At 41.7% G+C, this 21,025-nt stretch overlaps 1 protein-coding gene across 1 annotated transcript in view; it reads right to left on the bottom strand.

Annotated features, from left to right (window-relative positions):
• Nucleotides 1–19,667, bottom strand: part of src (SRC proto-oncogene, non-receptor tyrosine kinase) — a 29,298-nt gene extending 9,631 nt beyond the window's left edge. The window contains exons 1-3 of the mRNA XM_085393034.1: nucleotides 19,254–19,667; nucleotides 771–1,032; nucleotides 553–652 (exon numbers count right to left, since the gene is read on the bottom strand). Coding sequence (XP_085249160.1) covers nucleotides 553–652; nucleotides 771–1,023 — 353 coding nt within the window. The 5' untranslated portion in view covers nucleotides 1,024–1,032; nucleotides 19,254–19,667. The remainder of the gene's footprint in view (nucleotides 1–552; nucleotides 653–770; nucleotides 1,033–19,253) is intronic.
• Between the last annotated feature and the right edge of the window lie 1,358 nt (nucleotides 19,668–21,025).

The following is a 21,025-nucleotide window of genomic DNA, read 5'->3' as shown; positions in this document are numbered from 1 at the left end:
AAACAGACTTCAGCACAGCACATATGATAAAGCTTTGAACCTAAACTACTTGAACTACTGTGTATTGAATGAGGCACAGTAATGAGGCCAGGGAGAGAAAAAACTATGCATAGCTTTACTAATCCAGTGAACCTGACCAAACAGAAAACTAGGACAAGCCTATCTGACACTTACATTAACAAGTCTTAGAATTGGTTCGAGCATTCTTAGTATCCTTGACCCATTAATGGGCCAGATCTCTGGCTTAGCGGGTCAATGATAATCCACTATTGTTCCAAACTGCCTTCTTGGTCAGTAATTTGTCAGTAGGCAGGCAGCAATGGGGGTGCATGACTACACTATATGGTTCACTGCATAGCTATTGAGTCAAAGAGCAAGCCCGTACTTAAAAAAACAACAACAGTATAGGGAATAGGAAATGTTTCCCTTGACTGTAAAGACAGAGGTCTTCAGTAGACAAGTGACATCAATTTTGGAGAGCACAGTAACCAGACGGTGAGCAATAACTTATGCCAAAAGACGACAGAGAAGGAGTGTGAATGTTTTACTTACGTATTGTTTACTATCTGGAGCCGTTCGCCCTTCCTAAAAGACAGATCTGTGGCTGTTCGAGATTCATAATCGTATAATGCCACAAAGGTCGTCACCCCTCCTGTGAGACGATAAAGTGTGGGTTTTGATAAAGTGAAGCATACAGAGTGCACAGTTTAAATAGCCAGCACAACAAGGTGGTAACTGTAAAACTGAAAGCTCTCAGCGAAGGTTCTCACCTGCTCGTGCTATGCAGTTTGAAGAGGTGACACTGTTATTGTCCACTCCTCCAAAGAGCGTTAGCTCTGCAGTATTAGCCATTGACTGATTCCCGCTGAGACCTGCATCCACAGTAGGGCTGCGGTTTGGTGTTAAGGACTGTTGAGTGGAGTTGAGGTGGTGGCCGCCAGCCCCTCCACCCGAGCTGAGGTTGCCATCGAGGCTGCGTGTTCGTTGGCCTACATCCTTGGACTTGCTCTTGGATCCCCCCATAGCCAAGGCCTGTTGTGCATTCAAAGACAGAGAAAACTCTGTGAGACAGCAGATTAAGAATAAACTTAATTCAAATTGAATTTCCAGGCACTGTAATAGAAAAATTACACTATAATTTGGCATCAAATAGACTTGCTTTCTTATGTGATCTTCTTAGAATACATTCTCTGGAAAAATTCCTCTGACTGCCACAAAGCCAGATGCAGAAACCAGAGACGGACCGGAGACTACTATTAAACCCACAGAGACACGGTGTCACACGGACCACAAGAAGCAAAACATCTCCAGCAGACGTTGGAGCAGCTGCCACTCTTCGGTTTCAACACAGACACGAGATCCACTTTACCCCACTCCCACCAGCAGCATGAACACAGACAGCAGTTATGTCACACATGCAAGCATGAACATGTGTCAGAAGCAGAATAATTCCAGAGAAAGGCTGAAGCATTTTGAGGTGGCATTCCCATTGCGTCAAAACTCACGTTCATGTCTTGTTGAGGGGGAATGAAAAAGTCCTTCATTTCAACAGCAGTGCTGAGTAAGTAAACGATCGACAGAAGATTGGTAAACATCAATTATGGTAATAATTTAGAGCCATTACGTGAGTGTGGCTAAAGTAATGCCCACATTCAGGAGTTTTAGCATTTAAATGTGAGGATTTACAGCATTTAGTCACTACTGAGCGGGCAAGTTTGAGCACTGACAGCTGTCATGAGTACTTTTCAGTACCTTTAACAAAAGAAAAATAAGATATTAAAATAATATAAACACCAAAAAACACAAATGATTTTCTTTTAACTGAAACAAGCTATAGAAGCATTATTACCCATAGTGTTTTGCATTGAATGTGTTAGTAAGTCCAATATACAGTTATCTCTCAGGCTGCTAAATGCTGCACTGTGCACTCTGGTTAATCAAAGCATGTTTGCTTTCAGCAGCGTCCTGCTGTTTTCAGAAACTAGACCTGTGGGCATGTCAGAGTTGTAAAAGCTGTTACCAGGAAAAACAAAAACAAATGTACAATAGAGCTGACTCAGATGATAATTTTCTGATTGACTGATTCTTTAATTTAAAACCCGCCCAAACACAAAGTACACACAAATCATTTTTAGTTGCAAACCTATTTTGTACACCACAACAGTGTTTGTCCTAACCCAGTGTGGCCCTGTGAGGTGTTGGTCTGCATACACTAAATGCAATGACATATCACAACAGGAGACGATATCGCTATTTAGCAAGTCGGATAATCTGACCACTTGGCAAAGTAAAATGCCCAAGAAAACTGAACAATTATCAAAACAAACAAACAAATAAATAAGTAAATAAATAATACTGTTATTACAGTGCAGGTGATCGTCCTCTGGCCCTCAGACTGCGTTGGGGTCCATCGTGCTGCGCAAGCTAACTTGAACAACACAGAAATGGATAACTAAGTCTGAACAGCCAGTTACCAGTTATAACTGATACATTTAAAATATGATGATTTTTGGTAAAATGATAAACTAGTGCATCTTACACATAGCAGATCACTCATCAGTGCTGATGGTGTTCAAGTTGTCAATAAATTACAAAACTGAGAAACTGCACTAAGAAGATGAGAACAGAGGAGGCCAGTTTTGGATTGCTGCTTAGTTTTTATTTCTGAAGCTCCCCCACCTGAGGAGGTTCATGAACTCTAACCACAGCTTAGTGCAGGGAAATCCTTACACTAAGCCCAGAATAATTTAAGGACTGCTATCATGGATAGACATAGCCACAGGCGATCTGCTAAGAAATGTTAATTTAGAAAAGACACTAAGGTGGGATGGCTTGGAAACACTTCTGATAAGCAGATAAGGGTAAAAGTGCATTTGGATAGTGTCGAGTTATTTGGCCTGCCTGACCTCTGTTATTTAGGTGGCTGTGAATCTGCTCAACTCAGCCAATACACAGCCCACTGTTGTTAACAAGCGAATGCAAAAACAAAGCCAGCTACAAAACGTTGGATAGCAGCCACTCAAAGCTATGAATGATGACATATGGTGGAAAATATCTTACTATAAAAGGACTGAGTTCACTATGCAAGATAAGGAAATGAAGTTGCAAAGCTGGTTCTTGTCTCTTATTTTGCCCCTCCGCCAGGAGAGGAGAAGCAGAGGTGACAAAAGGAGATGTGGAAGTTATTTCTGTGTTTGTAGTTTGTATACAGTTTAGAAGATGCCTGTGGCCATATGTGCAAGTGCACATATGAGCTCATCCAGGGTTGATTTAATACAAAAAAATATGTAAAGGCATTATAAGGAGAAAAAATGAAAGGGAGGTGAACATAACATGGGGTTGATTTTTTTTGGGGGGGGGGTGTTATCATCGTGAAATGGGAGGAGGGAGGAGAAAGGGATGAGGGGCAGTGGGGCCGAAGAGTCGATAAGTCTACCCCCTGGGTATGTCTGCATTAAGGGGTGGAGGGGGGGTTGCATGGGTTGCAGGTTAACACAAAAACACAGACACAAGAGAGTAGACACAAAGATGCCGGGTGGCTCAGGGAGCTGCTCTTTGTGTGTTCTGTGCTCTCCCCCAGCAGACTGTTTGCATGGTTAATAAGCTGTTTGAGGCAGAGCAGAGACCTCTCTGATCTGCAGTCGTCAGTCTTGTAAGAGGCTTCCCAATTCCACACGCAAGACGCTTATTCTTAAGGGACGCTGCCTTAATAGGATCAATCAGATGGCATTTAAATAACAAATTTTGTGGAGAAACTTTGGTAAACACGGGTGAATTTTACTGACTCAGTAATTATGCTTTTAGGGTTCAGCAGCAGCAGCATAGAATCTGATGAAGTGAACAAATTAAAAAGAGCCATTAAGACCTTTCGCAAATTTCAAGACTGAATAGAATTCAGTTCCTTTGGCCAACAGTGTCCTAGACACAGACAAATACACTAAAACCTCCCTGGAAAGGAAGACTCAATCAAGTAAACATGAAACGGAGCATTAATAGAGTCTCATTTTTTTTCCCTTCACACTCAGTTTCCAACAAAGCCATCTTTTGTCAACTCACAGCAGGCAGCATAAACAAGGCACAGAAACAGCCTGTGGCCTGTGGCTTTCTGGTTGCCAGATCCTAGCGTGTTTTAGCTCTAACAGCCATTAGGCAATATGGAAATGAAGGAAGTCATGAAGCCAAACATTGTCATCATTTGCAGCAGAGTAAGTGGAATCATGTCTCCACGTGTACTATCTGCAGTAGTTAATGATAACAAAAGCCTAAATGCGCTGAGGTACTGTAATAAGCACCAACTGTCTGAGGCATGGCTGCATGAAAATCTCTCCAGCAAGGCAGGGGGTGTGGCTGGGTTGGTGGGAGGGGGGTTTGCTTAATTATGCATAAGATCTGGCAATGAATTCCAAATCCTTCAAGTCTCCTGAGCTTTTGGTAAATGGGTATAGTCTTTTAATATTGCTGCTGGGGTTTCTGCTACCCCAACCAGAACAGGATACTGTCTATCCCTGTTCCGCTTTCTTTATCATTTATTGTGAAACGAGAACAATTACAATTTCTGAATGGTATCCTCTCATCCAAATAAAAAGATGTGTCGTTCATTCACCGCACAAGTCTTTGTCATGGTACTAGTCCATTTCACCAACAACACAGCCTGTCGTGCTCTGGCCCTTTAAAAAAAAGCCTTTTCATCTTTTGGGAAGGATCAAACAGTCACGAACATCAAAATTGAACAAGCTAGCTTAAGATCTTCTGTATGTGAGTTTAATGAGGGTTTTCCCAGTATGAAACTGAAGAAAACTCCAAGTAATACTGAGTCAGATCGTGAAACTATGGTTCTGTGAAGAAGCATGTAAGGGCTTGTATCTTGCCATGACAACTGCAGTAGACCCCTCATATCTGTCTCAGGAGACTTGTTCCTGTCGGCCTGGCATCTAATACATGATTGGACAAGTTATGACAGTCGCCCTTATTGGAAAGAGCTGTGTTTCATATAGCCCGCCCAGGTTAAAGGTCACATTTAAGTTATTGCTGTGAATGTATTATTAGTAACATGTTCTTTCTCTCTATTCAACTTTGATGATGAATATTGAGGCCAAACAATATGGGATTCGCTGCAGAGCTTTCAACAGTTTTACTGGCATCACAGACATGCTTTTATTTACTCTTTATGCATTAACGGCCATGTAATTTCATTATCACGCCTGAGGTAAATAAGCTGAAAAAAACATGAACTGATGTGTAACCAAAGCTTAAAATTAATCACTTCATTAAGGACATTGTGGATGATACATGCAAACTACTGTATGTCAAGAGTAATTTAATTTCTTGTTTTAATCGCTCTGTAAACCTTCGGGCCTGAAAAATTAATTTGTAAGCGCCAAGAACAGTTCCTTTTGTGGCCTCCCGAGACTGGCTCCAAATGTGTCAGTTGTTACAGACTTCCATGTTAAGATGGTAGTGCAGAAATAAACATGCTTACAGCCTGGAACAAAGACACACTGTTGATACTGGAATTCTCTCCCATTTGATTGGAGTTACCACAAAAAAAGAGAGATGTTAGTTGAGGATGTTTTCCTGTTGGTGGTCCCATTAAGGACAATTCTCAAATTCTAAAAGGTCACACAGGTCAGTTGCTTGGGAGAAATATGTTTTCCTCGACAGGTTGGCAAGTACCGTATTTTCGGCACTATACAGGGAGTGCAGAATTATTAGGCAAGTTGTATTTTTGAGGAATAGATTTTTTATTGAACAACAACCATGTTCTCAATGAACCCAAAAAACTCATTAATATCAAAGCTGAATGTTTTTGGAAGTAGTTTTTAGTTTGTTTTTAGTTTTAGCTATTTTAGGGGGATATCTGTGTGTGCAGGTGACTATTACTGTGCATAATTATTAGGCAACTTAACAAAAAACAAATATATACCCATTTCAATTATTTATTTTTACCAGTGAAACCAATATAACATCTCCACATTCACAAATATACATTTCTGACATTCAAAAACAAAACAAAAACAAATCAGCGACCAATATAGCCACCTTTCTTTGCAAGGACACTCAAAAGCCTGCCATCCATGGATTCTGGCAGTGTTTTGATCTGTTCACCATCAACATTGCGTGCAGCAGCAACCACAGCCTCCCAGACACTGTTCAGAGAGGTGTACTGTTTTCCCTCCTTGTAAATCTCACATTTGATGATGGACCACAGGTTCTCAATGGGGTTCAGATCAGGTGAACAAGGTGGCCATGTCATTAGTTTTTCTTCTTTTATACCCTTTCTTGCCAGCCACGCTGTGGAGTACTTGGACGCGTGTGATGGAGCATTGTCCTGCATGAAAATCACGTTTTTCTTGAAGGATGCAGACTTCTTCCTGTACCACTGCTTGAAGAAGGTGTCTTCCAGAAACTGGCAGTAGGACTGGAAGTTGAGCTTGACTCCATCCTCAACCCGAAAAGGCCCCACAAGCTCATCTTTGATGATACCAGCCCAAACCAGTACTCCACCTCCACCTTGCTGGCGTCTGAGTCGGACTGGAGCTCTCTGCCCTTTACCAATCCAGCCACGGGCCCATCCATCTGGCCCATCAAGACTCACTCTCATTTCATCAGTCCATAAAACCTTAGAAAAACCAGTCTTGAGATATTTCTTGGCCCAGTCTTGACGTTTCAGCTTGTGTGTCTTGTTCAGTGGTGGTCGTCTTTCAGCCTTTCTTACCTTGGCCATGTCTCTGAGTATTGCACACCTTGTGCTTTTGGGCACTCCAGTGATGTTGCAGCTCTGAAATATGGCCAAACTGGTGGCAAGTGGCATCTTGGCAGCTGCACGCTTGACTTTTCTCAGTTCATGGGCAGTTATTTTGCGCCTTGGTTTTTCCACACGCTTCTTGCGACCCTGTTGACTATTTTGAATGAAACGCTTGATTGTTCGATGATCACACTTCAGAAGCTTTGCAATTTTGAGACTGCTGCATCCCTCTGCAAGATATCTCACTATTTTTGACTTTTCTGAGCCTGTCAAGTCCTTCTTTTGACCCATTTTGCCAAAGGAAAGGAAGTTGCCTAATAATTATGCACACCTGATATAGGGTGTTGATGTCATTAGACCACACCCCTCCTCATTACAGAGATGCACATCACCTAATATGCTTAATTGGTAGTAGGCTTTCGAGCCTATACAGCTTGGAGTAAGACAACATGCATGGAGAGGATGATGTGGACAAAATACTCATTTGCCTGATAATTCTGCACTCCCTGTAAGGCGCATTTAAAATCCTTTCATTATCTCAGAAATCGATAGTGCGTCTTATAATCTCGTGCGCCTTATGTATGAATTCTGGTTGTGCTTACTGACCTCGAAACGGTGCTCAAAAATCTGTCAAAAAATGTTTTAGTACGACTTTGCTAAGCTACGAAGCCGCACGACTTGATCGATTGCCGGAGCATTACGGCTACTGTCGTCAGGAGCCTCGCAGAGTATTCTGGGTCCAAAACTCCGTCCCTCCAAGTTGAAAAACTATCTAAATTCTTTCATCTGTAATAAAATGATCAGTGTTGCTGCTTTTCCGGGTGTAACAATTAAGTTTAACATCCAGGCATAGTGACATGAAAACAGAATTTATTAAATTTAACAGAGTTAGAAGTTAGCAGGAATTTAGCTTGCTAGTTTCCACCTAAAAATGATATAGCATGTTCTGAAAGAGGGATTTCTGAATAAATTAAAACGTACAGCTCTGTTGTCACTTCCAACGTAAACGAAGACAGAAAACTAAACAGCAGTGACGTTTGTAGGGTTACTGAAATTGGGCTAGCTGGTATATAAAGATGTGCTACATGATCGCTAGCGACACAGCTATGTTAGCATAACATAAACAGTGAGGCTGGAGGATGAATGCTAATGCTTGTTTCGCTTAATGCGCCTTATAATCCGGTGCGCCTTATGGTCAGAAAAATACAGTAGCTGCGGAAAGTTGCTTCTTGGTATTCGGTGAAACTGGTAGAGATGAAAAGGTTCACCTTCAAAGTAAAAGTTGATGCCCTCAGGGGTTGGTGCGTTGGTGGTTCTTGGTGTCCGGGGCTGGGCGCTCAGGTATGTACCAGCTCACTCCCGGTGACTACTTGGCGGGGCCTGGTGCCTGTTGCTCGGTCAGGCCTCTTCCGGGGCAAAGGGGGCCCTCAGGCCTCCGGCCTCTGGGCCCCCTCTGTGTCCTTTTGCAGTTTGTGTCACACCATCGAGTGAAAGTTTCATTATCACCCCATTGGCTCCAAATAGCAAGATGGTCCCCCCCAGGCTGATGTTTGCTAACATTGTAGTGATGCTGATAAAGAGTGATGATAGTGAGTTCCCTCTGTATTTACACCCTGAGACCTTTATCAGTTAAAATGTATATTTAAACTACAGATCAAAAAACAAGATTTATGCTGAGTTGTTACAATCCTGAATGCAGGCACAATGCTGGAAAATGGGACATATGATATAAGAGAGGCATAGTGACATTTATTATCTGTAGGCCTCCAATAAAAGTCCACTGAGTGAACAACAGCTGCCAGACTGCAGGCAGGAAGATAACATCATGTTGTTATTGCATTTGCATAAACAGACACCACCCGTTAAAGTGGGGTTTTGTGCGTGAGTGGTCTGATCACATGAATTGAAGTGGATGTGTGACCAGGCTGTACTCAGTTAAAATCAGAACTGTGCTAACAAGCTCACACTTGACCAGCTGCAACATCGTTCCAAAGGGGTTTTCTATTTGATTGCGCTACAGTGGAAAAACATCCCTGCACGCTGAAGAGGCTGCTGATAAAGTCAAGGTTTCTTGCTTTTAAAGAATATGGCTCATTTGAATGGAGAGTGAACAGAAGTACAGGGGTTAGGAAGCATGTGTGCACGCAAAGAGAATATGCCTGTGTGAGCGAAAGCATGTGATCCTAATGTCAGCCTGCCTGGTGTATTCCTTCATCTTAATGCTCTCTATGTAATTACTATGGAGGGAAAAGTAGGGAGGCTTTGGCTTCTGCGTCACCAGTCGCCAACTCTAGCATAATCCAAGCCTGCTTGTTCTCTCCAGATTATCAACATCTATTCCCTAATCGTATTCATCAAATGCAGTGAGGACATTCCATCTGGGGCCTACAAACAGCACGAGTGCTGCAATGACAAGACAGGATAAACCGGTCAAACCACTACTTCGGCTGCGGCTGCCGCTATTCCTCCAAGCTCTCGTATCCTGTCCCAACAAATCCATCTGCTGTGGGAAAAATACTAAAAACCTGAACTCAGAGCAGAGAGAACAGTTTACACTCAGCATATACAGGTGAGCTGCTTCCTGGTGCTGAACAAACACTGGGTGTAGCTTCATGTCACCTTGTTTCCCCTCTCTTTAAACAAACACGAATAGAGGAAATGGCATATTAGACATGTTTGCACAGCAGTACTACCCCTGCACAGGTTTGTATCTGCGTTTGCCCAGGCTTCACATTTCGTTATTCATTAGGCTGATTATTACTGAGCTAAAATAGAGTGACATAGCAAAGAATACGTCACGAAGCCCCTGGCATTTCACCTCTTTTGTAAAGTACATCCATCCTTTATCAAACTGTGAACCACTCAAAGCCAGAAAGCTTCACCATGTTTGGATATCTGAAGGTAAACACCACCCTCCCCATATCAGGACTTTGCTGAGTCCTGGATAAAGTGTGTACCAAACCCCCCCCAACCCACCCACCCACGCTGTGCTCCTGCCACGGACAGACACAAGGATGGGGAGGTGATGAAGTCAATATTTACTGCTCCACATACACACACAAACGTTGCCATGGAGGCAATTCCAAGCATTCCTCAAACCAACAAACTGCACAGATGTAGGATAGCTACGCGCAGGCACTTTCTAGGCCAAAACACTCAGAGAGTGCAGCGTGCCTATCTGACAGAGAGAAAGGTAAGATTAGCAGAGGCTCCATCTCGCCAAATTACGTGGGATGTGTCACTTCCTGAAAGCATTATAAAAGGAGAAAGAGAGAGAGATGAGTGTGAAAGAAAAAGTGGCTCAGAGAAAGATGGTGAGATCACCTGGAGAAATTATTCCCATTGTCGTGTTTTCAGTTATAGCACAGGGCGATTTCCACAAGAAAAAAACAGAAAAACACCCTGTTTACCCATATTCCCTGCCTCTTAGGAGCATGCAGTGCTCTGGCTTCTATAATAGGATCAGAGGCTGTGAGCTCTTATCCCTTTCACTGTGTGAAAATGTATGTGTATGTGTGTGTGTGTATTTCTCTGCAGTGGGTTTTTATTTGTTGTTGTTGCTTTTTTCTTTGTTATCAAAGCAACCTGCAGATCACCCTTTGCTGCCAAACACCACAGCCAACCTGGCCTTGACATCTCTGGGCTCATGGAGTCGAGCAGCTGGCCACTCTGTCTTAAACCCCGTGCTTACAGAGGAATTTTTGTCCACTTCCAAACAACAAACACTGCTGGCAGCAACTGCAGGTTCAAGGATTTTTGTTTATCCCCTGCTCCTAATCTGAGTATGACATATATCAAATTATTTTGGGATTGAAACTCAAAAAGAAAATATCTGGGCCATTTTACATGAGCGATCTGTTGCCTTTTGCAAAGGTTGCAAAGTAACAAAGAGGGAGAGCTACTTACTAAGGATGTAGAAATATATTAAATGTTTCATATGCATACAAACTTAAATGTAAAAGCAACAACCTGTTTTCTAGGTAGATTACATGCAGCAGTATTTCATGGCTTAACTGTGACTTTGACAAATTCAAGTTGTAAAGTACTTTTCTTGAAAAACTATTTAGAAGACATTACTGTAGAGGACCTGGCAGGAGTAAATAGGGCAGTAGGATCGACCCAGTGAAGAAGGTAAGTCTCTTCAATTATACTGAACTATTCCTCCAATAGAACCAGTAAGATAAGTAAACTCTAAGGAGACTTTTTTTCACTTGTTTCCAGTTCCTTCTTTCCATCCTTCTGTTCACTCATGAAAAACCAGCTCCACCATTCATTCCCTACATTATGTCTTGAGCCCAACACTTCCTACTTCCACAGCTAGCACTGTCATTAAAATCAGAGACGTAGCCACGTCGCTCTTGGACATATTTCATATCGACGCTAAACTTCAAACCATTATGTGTTCACATTATAACCATTTTAGCACATAAACCCAGAGTAATTTCCTACCCTGCAGGATTTGGTCTGCTTTGGATATGTTCTAACTACTGGTTTAGGCTAAGGCAGAGCGCGCAGGAAGAGACATGAAAACACATGAAAACACATGACTAGCTATAAATTATCAGTGCATCTTCTCACTAGCGCACCACACAGTTAGGGACCTACATGTAGTATGTAGAAGTCAAATCAAGCTGTATCTGACATTTGTGTTCTTACTTACAGTATAACTCCATCAGGTAAGAGCTTACCTGTACCAAATCTGTGGAAGTCTATGTATTTCAATAATTATTCAGTAAATCATGCCCTCTTTCTACTCCAAGTTTCTTAAATATCTCTCTCAACAGAGTAACTTGAATGTAGCCTTCCTAGTGCAGAACTAGTAAAAAGAAGTATCACCTTTCTTGCACCTGATTTGCCTGAGACCTGTGACTAACCTCCCCAGTCTGGGTGTGACGGGGGCCCAGCTGAATCGAGACAGAGCGATGACATTACTGCAATTCCCTCTGCTTAGCTCATCATGTTTGTTGCAAAACAGCAAATATATTCCAGCACATTAACCCATAGTTAGCATTTCACAGTTTCAACATTTGCAGGTTTATGTTTATGAGGAGGAGATTTTAAGTGGAACATCGCAAGCAGCTGAACCTCAAAGACTGTTTTTGGCCGTTCTGTGTCACCGGTGATGAATACAGACGAGGATCAAAACGAAACAGCGGCGGCTCCTGAACAACTATGAGATCTGAGGCATTTGTGGCATGCACAGTACTGCGACTGCATTTAAGACCCCTGAGGGTGTTCACTTGTGTTGACGGTGTGAGAGGCAGAGCGCTGTTCCACTGTGGCATATTAAATGCCAAGAATAGACTGGTTTACTACTGTATTGTTGCAATATGAGGTACCTCCGCTGACAAACGTCCAGGTTGCGTGGCTTCTGGGACTTACTCCAACATCAGCTTCATATCGTGCAGCTCTCATCTAAATATGGTCATTATGCGAACTGAGATTGATGAGCTGCGGTCATGTGTTCAAACAAGAAATGGAGGAGAAAGAGGAAGGGAGGAGAAGAGAAAGATAATCCTCAAGGGCATTGAACCCCCCACCCCCACTTCCCATCCCCATCTTACTCCCTTACACTTGGTCTATCTCCCTTCTCCCACTCTATCCTCTATTCTTTCTCCAATCCCTCAAGAAATGGTGGAAATAAAGGATTTCATTTCCACTGATGTGTCAGGCACATGTCACGTGAGGTGGAAAAAACAATGTTTTTCTAAAACACTGCTGAACTGGTAGTGAGCTCAAAGCGGTTGAGGAACATATTTGACATGAGAAAACGGAGGGGTCCAAAGACAACAAAGACACTACAGATACAGGATCAGAAAGCCTTCTGCAGTATCACATAGGATGTGTTTTACTGCTTCAGAATATGTCGCCTACAGTTGACTCCACTGCTGTGATAGCAAACCTTAAATTCACCTCATCTCATCACATTTCAAAGAGGAGGTATTTGATCTTCTCAGTTTCCACAGAAACTCCCATGTGCCTCACGCTTCAGTAAGCTAAGGCTTTTTGAGGGCTTCTACCGTTTAACTTCTCATCTGCACAGCCAGGCACTAAGAAATCCCTGCAGCTCCTGATTCACCAGGAGGGAACATGCACCGTATATATGTACTGTTTTACACTGTTTAATGCAGGAAGAAGTGCGCTAGATGTGCATTTTACCATCTGAGGTTTGTTGCAGCAGAGTGACTGAGTTCAGTCATGGCTAAGGAATGCAGAGAGGAGGACAAGACGAGTTTGAACTGCTCTCCTGCTCACACAACCCAAATCAGGAATTTATTGGGAGCAGGTAGAGACACTGTCTCTTCCTAGATGTTCAAAAGCACAAGTTTCCCTCAGCCACGCATAACATCCACTCCAAAAGTTTCCCTCCACTGCCTCTCGGGGTAAGAAACGGCAGCTTCACGCAGGAATTTTTCACACAATTAAAGAACAGGAATGCAATTCAAGGTCGCAACACACACACGAAAAACACCCCCAGACTTCTTATTGTGTCAACAGAAATAAATGTATGCTAAGAATGCCACGCTGTAGCTGATAATCAGCTGATACGCCTCCATTATTAGGTTGTCTTCAGTGATAAAGCTGAATATTTCAAATAGATAGGGCTATAGCTAAAGTTATGCACTTCTGTGCACACCCAGCATAACTAAAGCATGCTCAGTCTACATTTCTATAGCTGCTTTGGCTTTGAATTCAAACTGAAACCAAGACACAAAGAGCCCAGTGTTGAGCACTGCTTCCTTGGAGATAGACAAATAAAAGTATCAGAGATGCAGAAGCATTAAAATATTCAAATGTACCCATGTCACATTTCATCATCAAAACATAACTGCTCCCTGCCATGACATTTCCATAACAGATTGGAGGACGAGGCCCCCAACACTGAAGTGATTTCCTCCAACTCCTTTAAACCAGCCTTTGTTCAGTAGGCCCTGATTTCAATATTCAAATGTTACTCTGTGGGGTGGTGAAGCAGAGACTGAGACACAGTTTGCGAGGCAATCAGTAAAGAGCACTGAGTTGATGGTGCAGTTGGAGGTTTCATAAGCTACAGATGGGTTGGGCCACTAAGCTGCCTCTGCTGAGGAAGAGGAAGATGTCTGACTCACCTAACAACAGACAGGAGTGAAACCAGAGGAAAGAGGCAGGAAAGACGAGGTGCAGCAATTCCTGCTATCTCTGTGACTATGACTGGAGTCATATTTTACATTAGAGATGAGTAAAAAGGAAAAAAAATGATGATGAAGTCATGTTTCATGATCCAAAACTGCCATAAACACAGTGGATTGTGAACATATTCTGAAATGTCAGTGGATGCAGAGATTTTAGTCCAAAGCAGGCGATGAGCCAAAAAGCCAAATTTAAAACTGAGAAATCACATCATTTGGGAAAATAATCCCTGAGTCATCAGTATTGTTTAGCAACCACACACTGATATATTTCAGTTTCGTTACCTGTTTTTACTTGCAACAAAGAAACAACATCTAAACTGCAACCAGTAATTATATGGTGAAATGATTTACCAATTATATCAGCTGGTTCTGTAAAACATAAAAAACAGATTTAGTCAAACCAAGACCCCAGGATATGACCCGGCATGGCCCGGTCGTTTCTGTCGCAACTGAGTCATTTGAGTAGTGACACAGCTGTCGTGAACACAGTAACACTTCATTCAAGCAAATTTCTCTTCATCCGGATTTTGCTTTTCATTGCCTGACACGACTCACTGAAAGGATCACAAATCATATTGAGTACCCTCATCCCTTAGTGCAGCTTTGCTCCACAAATTCCACGCATGCTCCTGTTATCTGGTTTTGGTGAGATTATAAGATTTGCCTGGTCCAGAGGTTGATTCTGACATGGTCTGTGCTCCCTGCCGGAACACGATCTGTGTAAAAACTCCCATGTCGACATATGTGGCGGTGATTCTCAGAGGATGGACAGCCTCACGTTTTGAGGGAGGGGAGAGCAGCGTGCGCTCTTCCCAGCATCTCATCAGCCTGACCGGGCTCGCACAGCTGCGCCTACACAAAGCTACACAGAGAGGCATCTTTTTAAATGCCAAAGACGCTTTTCCTGTCACAAGAAATGCGAACGGAGCGATGGGAATGAGGGTGTGAGAGTGATCGCTTTTCCACAGAGGCAACAGTGGGTGGATTGAGAGAAGATGCGTGGCCTGTGTCACCCTGGCTAATTCCCAGAGCACAGGGGCAGGAAGTGGCCAACGATCCTGGGAGGATACAAACCCTCCTCTGTTTGTCTGTATCAAACCACTATCAGATACTTCATTCAGACGGCCAGCAAGCACAGACCCCTCTGAGTGAAGCCTTGAAGGGATATGTCAGAGCACTTCAGTTCTTCATCTTTATTATTCAAGTGCTTTTACTGGGTGAACTGGACAGCTTTGTAACTTCATGTTTTATTGGTGTATACACGGTGACCCGCATTTCCTCTGCAGACACTAATTCAAGCAGTGACACCGTACGGAGTAGATGAAAAGTAGACTTACAGTAAAGGATTCAAAACTATGCCAATGGTACACAAAGCCCAAACAGAGAGAGACAGACAGCATGTGACAGGGTGGGAGTGATGTAAGACAGGGAGAACGAGAGAACAGGTGGCACTGGCATTCCCATGCTCAACCGTATGCCCTTGAATGTGGCTGGGCACTAATTAGCAACAAATCTGGGCTAGAGCAACAGAAGTTTAGTATCTGCAACATGAAAAATTCAAAGGCTTTTGTCAGCAGGAAGCCATCACAAATTTCATGCCCCCTTTTCACAGATACAGTCTTTCCCGCTTTCTCTCTTTTTGGAGTGCTTCGCGTATCTCGTTGGCAAACCGAAGAGGGGTTGACACTGGCATCAGACAAGTGTTTTGTTTGTTAAGTACTCAAAAGCCAAAGGGGAATAGTATGTTGTTTTAGCAAAGCGCAGCCACACTACTACTCCTATTACTACTGAAGCCCCAGATCATTTAGATTCTTTTTTCATCTCTGGTTCTCTGGACAGTTATGCTTCTTCTTTTTAATTAGTGCCTCACTGATTATACACTTTTTAGGCCTATGCCCACAAAAATGTTTAGAGGGTAAAAAATCTGGATTTCAAGAGATTCCGGCTTTCATTCATTCATTCTTTAGTTAAAACTACAGTGGTTAACGAATTTATGAAACCACTTTTCATTAAAAACAAGCAAACTATCAAAAACTTGTTTAAAGCTAAAAATTAGTTATTTATTAGGCAAGTCACCAACTGAATTCATGCTTTATAACCATTTTGAGCCGGCTGAAATTAATCAATCGCTCAACCACTATAACACATTTTCCTGTTCAGGAATGCAAGTAAACAACTGCAATATGGTATTTTTTTTTTTTTCTTTAATTGAGAAAGCAGTTGAACATAACAGTAATATGGCTTTCTATGGTACTTTTGCTTTCACATTTTGAAACTTGTAATTGGAAAGAAAGAAGAAAAAATATATAGTAACAAAGAAAATTAAAATACAGTTTGGTATCTTAATATAAAAGAGGTGCTTTACTGTTTGTTTGTTTTTTGGTAAAACCTTAAAATTGAAAATTTATTTCATACAACAATAACTATATTATATTTTAGTATTACAAAATATCATTTAGATTAAAACGCTTTCCCTTGGACTAATAAATTTATTAAGCACTGTATGTAATTTATAGTCTTATTGGAAAGGGTAAATTATTCATTTATTAATTATTTATTATGTTTCTTGATAATTCGCTTTCTTTCCAAGTTCCTATCATGACCTGGATGACTGAGAACTTACACAGACATATTTAATAATTATGCTCTGTGGTCCCTGCTTGGCCACATGAGCATCTTTTTCTGCAATATGTTTTATAAAATGTTTTTAAGGCTTCAAAAATTGCACAACATAAAGATTTACACAATTCATATTATTATTATTATTATTATTACTGCTAATAACTCTCGATTGGTTTGCGATGACTGCGCTTTAGAAATAAAAATCAAGATTGTCCACTGGTAAAATGAGTTTGGTTGGTCCAATTCTGTTAGATAGATCAAAACAGTAAACAAAAATTTAAAAATCAGCACTAAAATATTCTCTGGCGACCCGCCTAATGAATAAGCCGATGTGTGGGAAGAACTGATATAAATGCCAATACTGACATCAGTTTATTTATAATATATAACAACTTTGTGCTTAAGCTCTGTGTGTGCAATTATGTTTTGATATTTAACATTAGAATTATATGGCTTTAATGTAGCTACACCAATAAATATACACAAAAGGCAAATCCTTTAAAAAATCTAATTACAGTATGTCCTCAGAGCTCACTGCCAATTAATCCTCATCTGACCTAAAGGAAAGTGGGACATGAGCTAGATCAAATGATGAACTCAGCAAACTGCCAGCTAGAGTGAAAGCTGTTTACTGCCACTGCTCACTTTGCTTCAGTGCAGTTAAAGGCAGAGACAAATACACACATCACTAACAAAACGCTTAGCTGAAACTTCTGAGAAACAGTTTCTCTCTGCAGACCACCCCAAATCGCTTTCCTTCCTTCTCTATGAATAGGTGCACAAAGGCATTTTTGAAAGTGGAAGCAACTTGTCTTAAAGACGCTGATTCTCCCAGTCTGGATAGCTGCGGAAACAAGCAGTTCATTGATGCCAGGCGCAGTGCATCACCCTGACAGACAAACCACTCCAGTATAAGAGGGAACAAAGCGGCCAGTCCACATCCACGTTGCCAATTAGCAGGAATTTCAGCCTCAAGAGCCAGTTTCCACTAGTCTCATTGGAGTTGACATAAACATCTATGGCTTTCACTGAAGACATTCATGGGATTCCAAGGAGCATTAGGTCCCCTCTGCAGAGCCTGAAATCTGGCAGTTAGAAATCACAATGGACCATCTCGTACCACTTTGAGAAACACTTCTCACTCACTGGTTGCAGGAAGCATGCTAATAATAGTGAAAATGGCAACATCTGACCCGTATTTACATTAGCTGAAAACACTTATGAGGAGAGAAGATAGTGGTTAACAGAAATGATCAAGCATGCCCTGCTTCATCTCGAGCATCAGCTTGCGTGTTGCTGGATCAACTTATATTGAACACATGGGAAATAATATGTTCTTTCTGCCTGCTGCCAAGCATTTTAATGCTTTCAGGAAAAGACTAAACATTCACGCACATAAACACACACACACACAGACATGGGAGGAAAAAAAACACTAGAAAATCTGTAGAGGATTAGTCTAATGCACTACTGATAATCAAATGTAACAGCAATTTTATTATCATTAAACCTCCACGCATGTCACTGAAATATGTCTCCTGAGAAATGTTTGAGGTTTCAGAAAGGATTAGAGTGAGAGAAAGAAAATAAGCTGAATGTTTATATACAATATTGCGATCTTAGGCAGACCAAAAAGCTGCGACAACACACTGCAATAGTGGTACAGCAGGTTTAACTGTGTGTGTGTGGAGAGCACAAGGGCTGTGCCAGCTGTCATATCTCAACAGCCATGATAACACATATGCCGCACGGTGACGTCTTGCAGGAACTGAGAGACCAATATTTAAGTGTCTGCAAGAAAATCTCGTCTAGACACTAAATCGGTTTTAATTTTTGACACAAAGGCTAGGTTAGCAGATCCTAGCCATTGGCCGAGAGTCGGGACTGATGTGTACACTAAATGCAAGCCAATGACTAATCACAATGTTAAACATTATGGACTGAAACTACAACTTCTCAGGGGCATGGCTTTCAACGTTATGTTACAGATTGTACAATAACTTTGAAATATGCACACCTAGTTTTTCAGTTATTAGCTACTACACCACAACAGAGTCAATATTTAGACCTTTTGAGTCATGTTGAGTGGGAGAGACTAATCCTAAGCATATGACAGTCATGTCTTTAAACTGTGTGGGGGAATTTGAGAGGGAAAATATGTGTCATGACGAGTGAACAAGCAAAATCCTACTATACATACATCCACACATATATGTAATGAATCTAAACTCATTTCAGCTTTCATATAAATAAATCAACTGGAGCAAAAGACAGAAAGTTTCACTTGTGTAAACTCCCATGGCCCTAAAATCAAGGATGTGCAACTAAAAGGTGTGGTGTGATTATTTCCTGAAGCCACGTACAGCAGAGGAGAGACTCCTCACACCCCGTGTAGTTTAGTTATTCAAGAAAAACTGTGATGATAAACTTTCAGACTGGTGTGGATGCAACGTGGTTTAATTTATTACAAGGTGCGAAAACTACCAGCTGCTGGTCACCATTAACAGGAGCACTTGTTTACAAAAATATACGCTGAATAAGATGCTGAGTGTAAATTTAGATTAGAGATGTTTGTTTGTTTTAATGCCCCAAAGAGTGAAGCTTTGTCTGTACTTATTTGATGCACGGCTGAGCTCCAACTGCTCATTCATTTTTTATTAATCCCTGTCTGTCCGCCTGTCAAGCGACTAAAACAACAAGTTGGCTTTACTCACCGTGAAGCGCAGGCTACCGGAGATTTAACGGCGTCGCTCTTCTGTCGATCAGACCGGAGGATTTGGCATCAAAGCATTAATGAACTGATGATATACACTAAAAAGCTTCACTGATTCCTAAAACTGGGGCTTTGGAGAAGACGGGCAGCTGAAGAGAGAGTCGGTGCCAAAGCGAGTGACACAGAGGCGATGAGGAGGGATCCCATTCAACGGGAGGGAGCGCCCGGTGAAGTCATGACGGGGAAAGCCTTTGAAGCTGTGGAAACATTTTTCACTGACACGGTCTAAATGAAGAAAAGCACCGGAACGTCCCTGATTAAAAACTCCGAGCTTTGCGCGTAACAGAAACCCCCGGTTTGCGACAAGGCTGAGCAAAAACACCAAATCATGACCAAAACACTGGGATGTGCTTGAGGCAAGAAAGGGAGGAGACTTCACCGCATCGTGAAAGCTCTGATTGGTGGGAGGGTTTTTGCACTGTGGATTTGCCCGATTGGCGTGAATGGCATGTCATAGAAGCCCCACCTCACCTGAGTAGTGCAGGTTCAAACGCGGTTCGTTGTACAATTACTCGTCCTGCTCTTGGCGGTTGAGACTGTTTAGCCTATGACACATGTTACGTTTTGTGATGTGAGCCAACTTCACACCATTAAATCATAACCTGCACACAAATACTGCTGAATTTTCCATGTAAAGTTTCAAAGGCTGACCTAAAAACATGGAGATATTTTAACTATAATATAAATTTAGATCCTTAAAAATTGTTTGAATTTTTTTTTAATCTGACATCATGAAATAATCCCTAATATCACTGAACTAGAATGCGAGGTAGTCTAATTTTCGATTTTGATTATTCTCTTTGTTAGCGTGAAAATCAAAGATCAGGCTTGCTTGTGATGTTTCTATTTGATGACACAATGCTGCCACCTGCTGGCCATGAAGCAGCATTTCTAAATCGAAGCAGCTGCTGCAGAATTGGAGGCTTCTGTCAACTTTACACATTAAACTCTGAGGAAAGAAGTACTTCAGTTTACCTACAAGTACTAACAATGCCCCTACGATTAAAAAAATAAAACGCATACAAGCAAACATGCTGGCTTGTCCCAGAAGTATCCTGTAATCTTTCTTCTTATACGGAGAGGGAAGGAAACCGTTTATGATTTTCCTCCTTTCCTGCACATGTAGCGAGTTGGCAATTTAAAAACTTGCATGCATGACATGTATGGCTTTTTGCCAGCATTTTAGATGAGTGATGTCGAGGTAAATTTACTTAAACCTATGTTATGCACGTACTAAACACCTTATTAGAACCACTTTAGCGATCGAGTGCATTGAATGCAACCAACCAAACTGTTGTCGAACTGCACCAGATGTATAGGTGTTCCAAATACAGCCCTTGGTTAGTGTGCAGCTACTGCCCTGCCTTTTTTCTCTTCTATTTTGTAATCTGTAGATTTTGTATGAAAAATATTAATAAAGAATGTATCTAGCTGTAAGACGGCTATAATGTAGAAGTATAATTTGCAGAGAAAGGTATTACTGTATTAAGTAGGTGAAAAGGAAGCGCATAAATATAACAGACAAATACTTAATTAGAATACTTCAGACAGTCCATCACTGCTTTGTGCCTCTTGGCGTTTCATCACTGCATTTATGTCAGTACCCCCATTAGAGCATTTCGCTCTGACATGGCAGACTTGTTCCAAGAGTATTTAAAAGTAGAATGGGAGGGAGAGCCTTCCGTTTTCAGGCCCCTCTTCTGTGGAGCCAGC

This window comes from Rhamphochromis longiceps, linkage group LG20, assembly GCF_057381845.1.
Source record: "Rhamphochromis longiceps isolate RC_006_pf linkage group LG20, R_longiceps_female_GT1.1, whole genome shotgun sequence".
In the NCBI taxonomy this organism is placed as follows: Eukaryota; Metazoa; Chordata; class Actinopteri; order Cichliformes; family Cichlidae; genus Rhamphochromis; species Rhamphochromis longiceps.
This window is presented reverse-complemented; position numbering and strand designations above follow the sequence as displayed.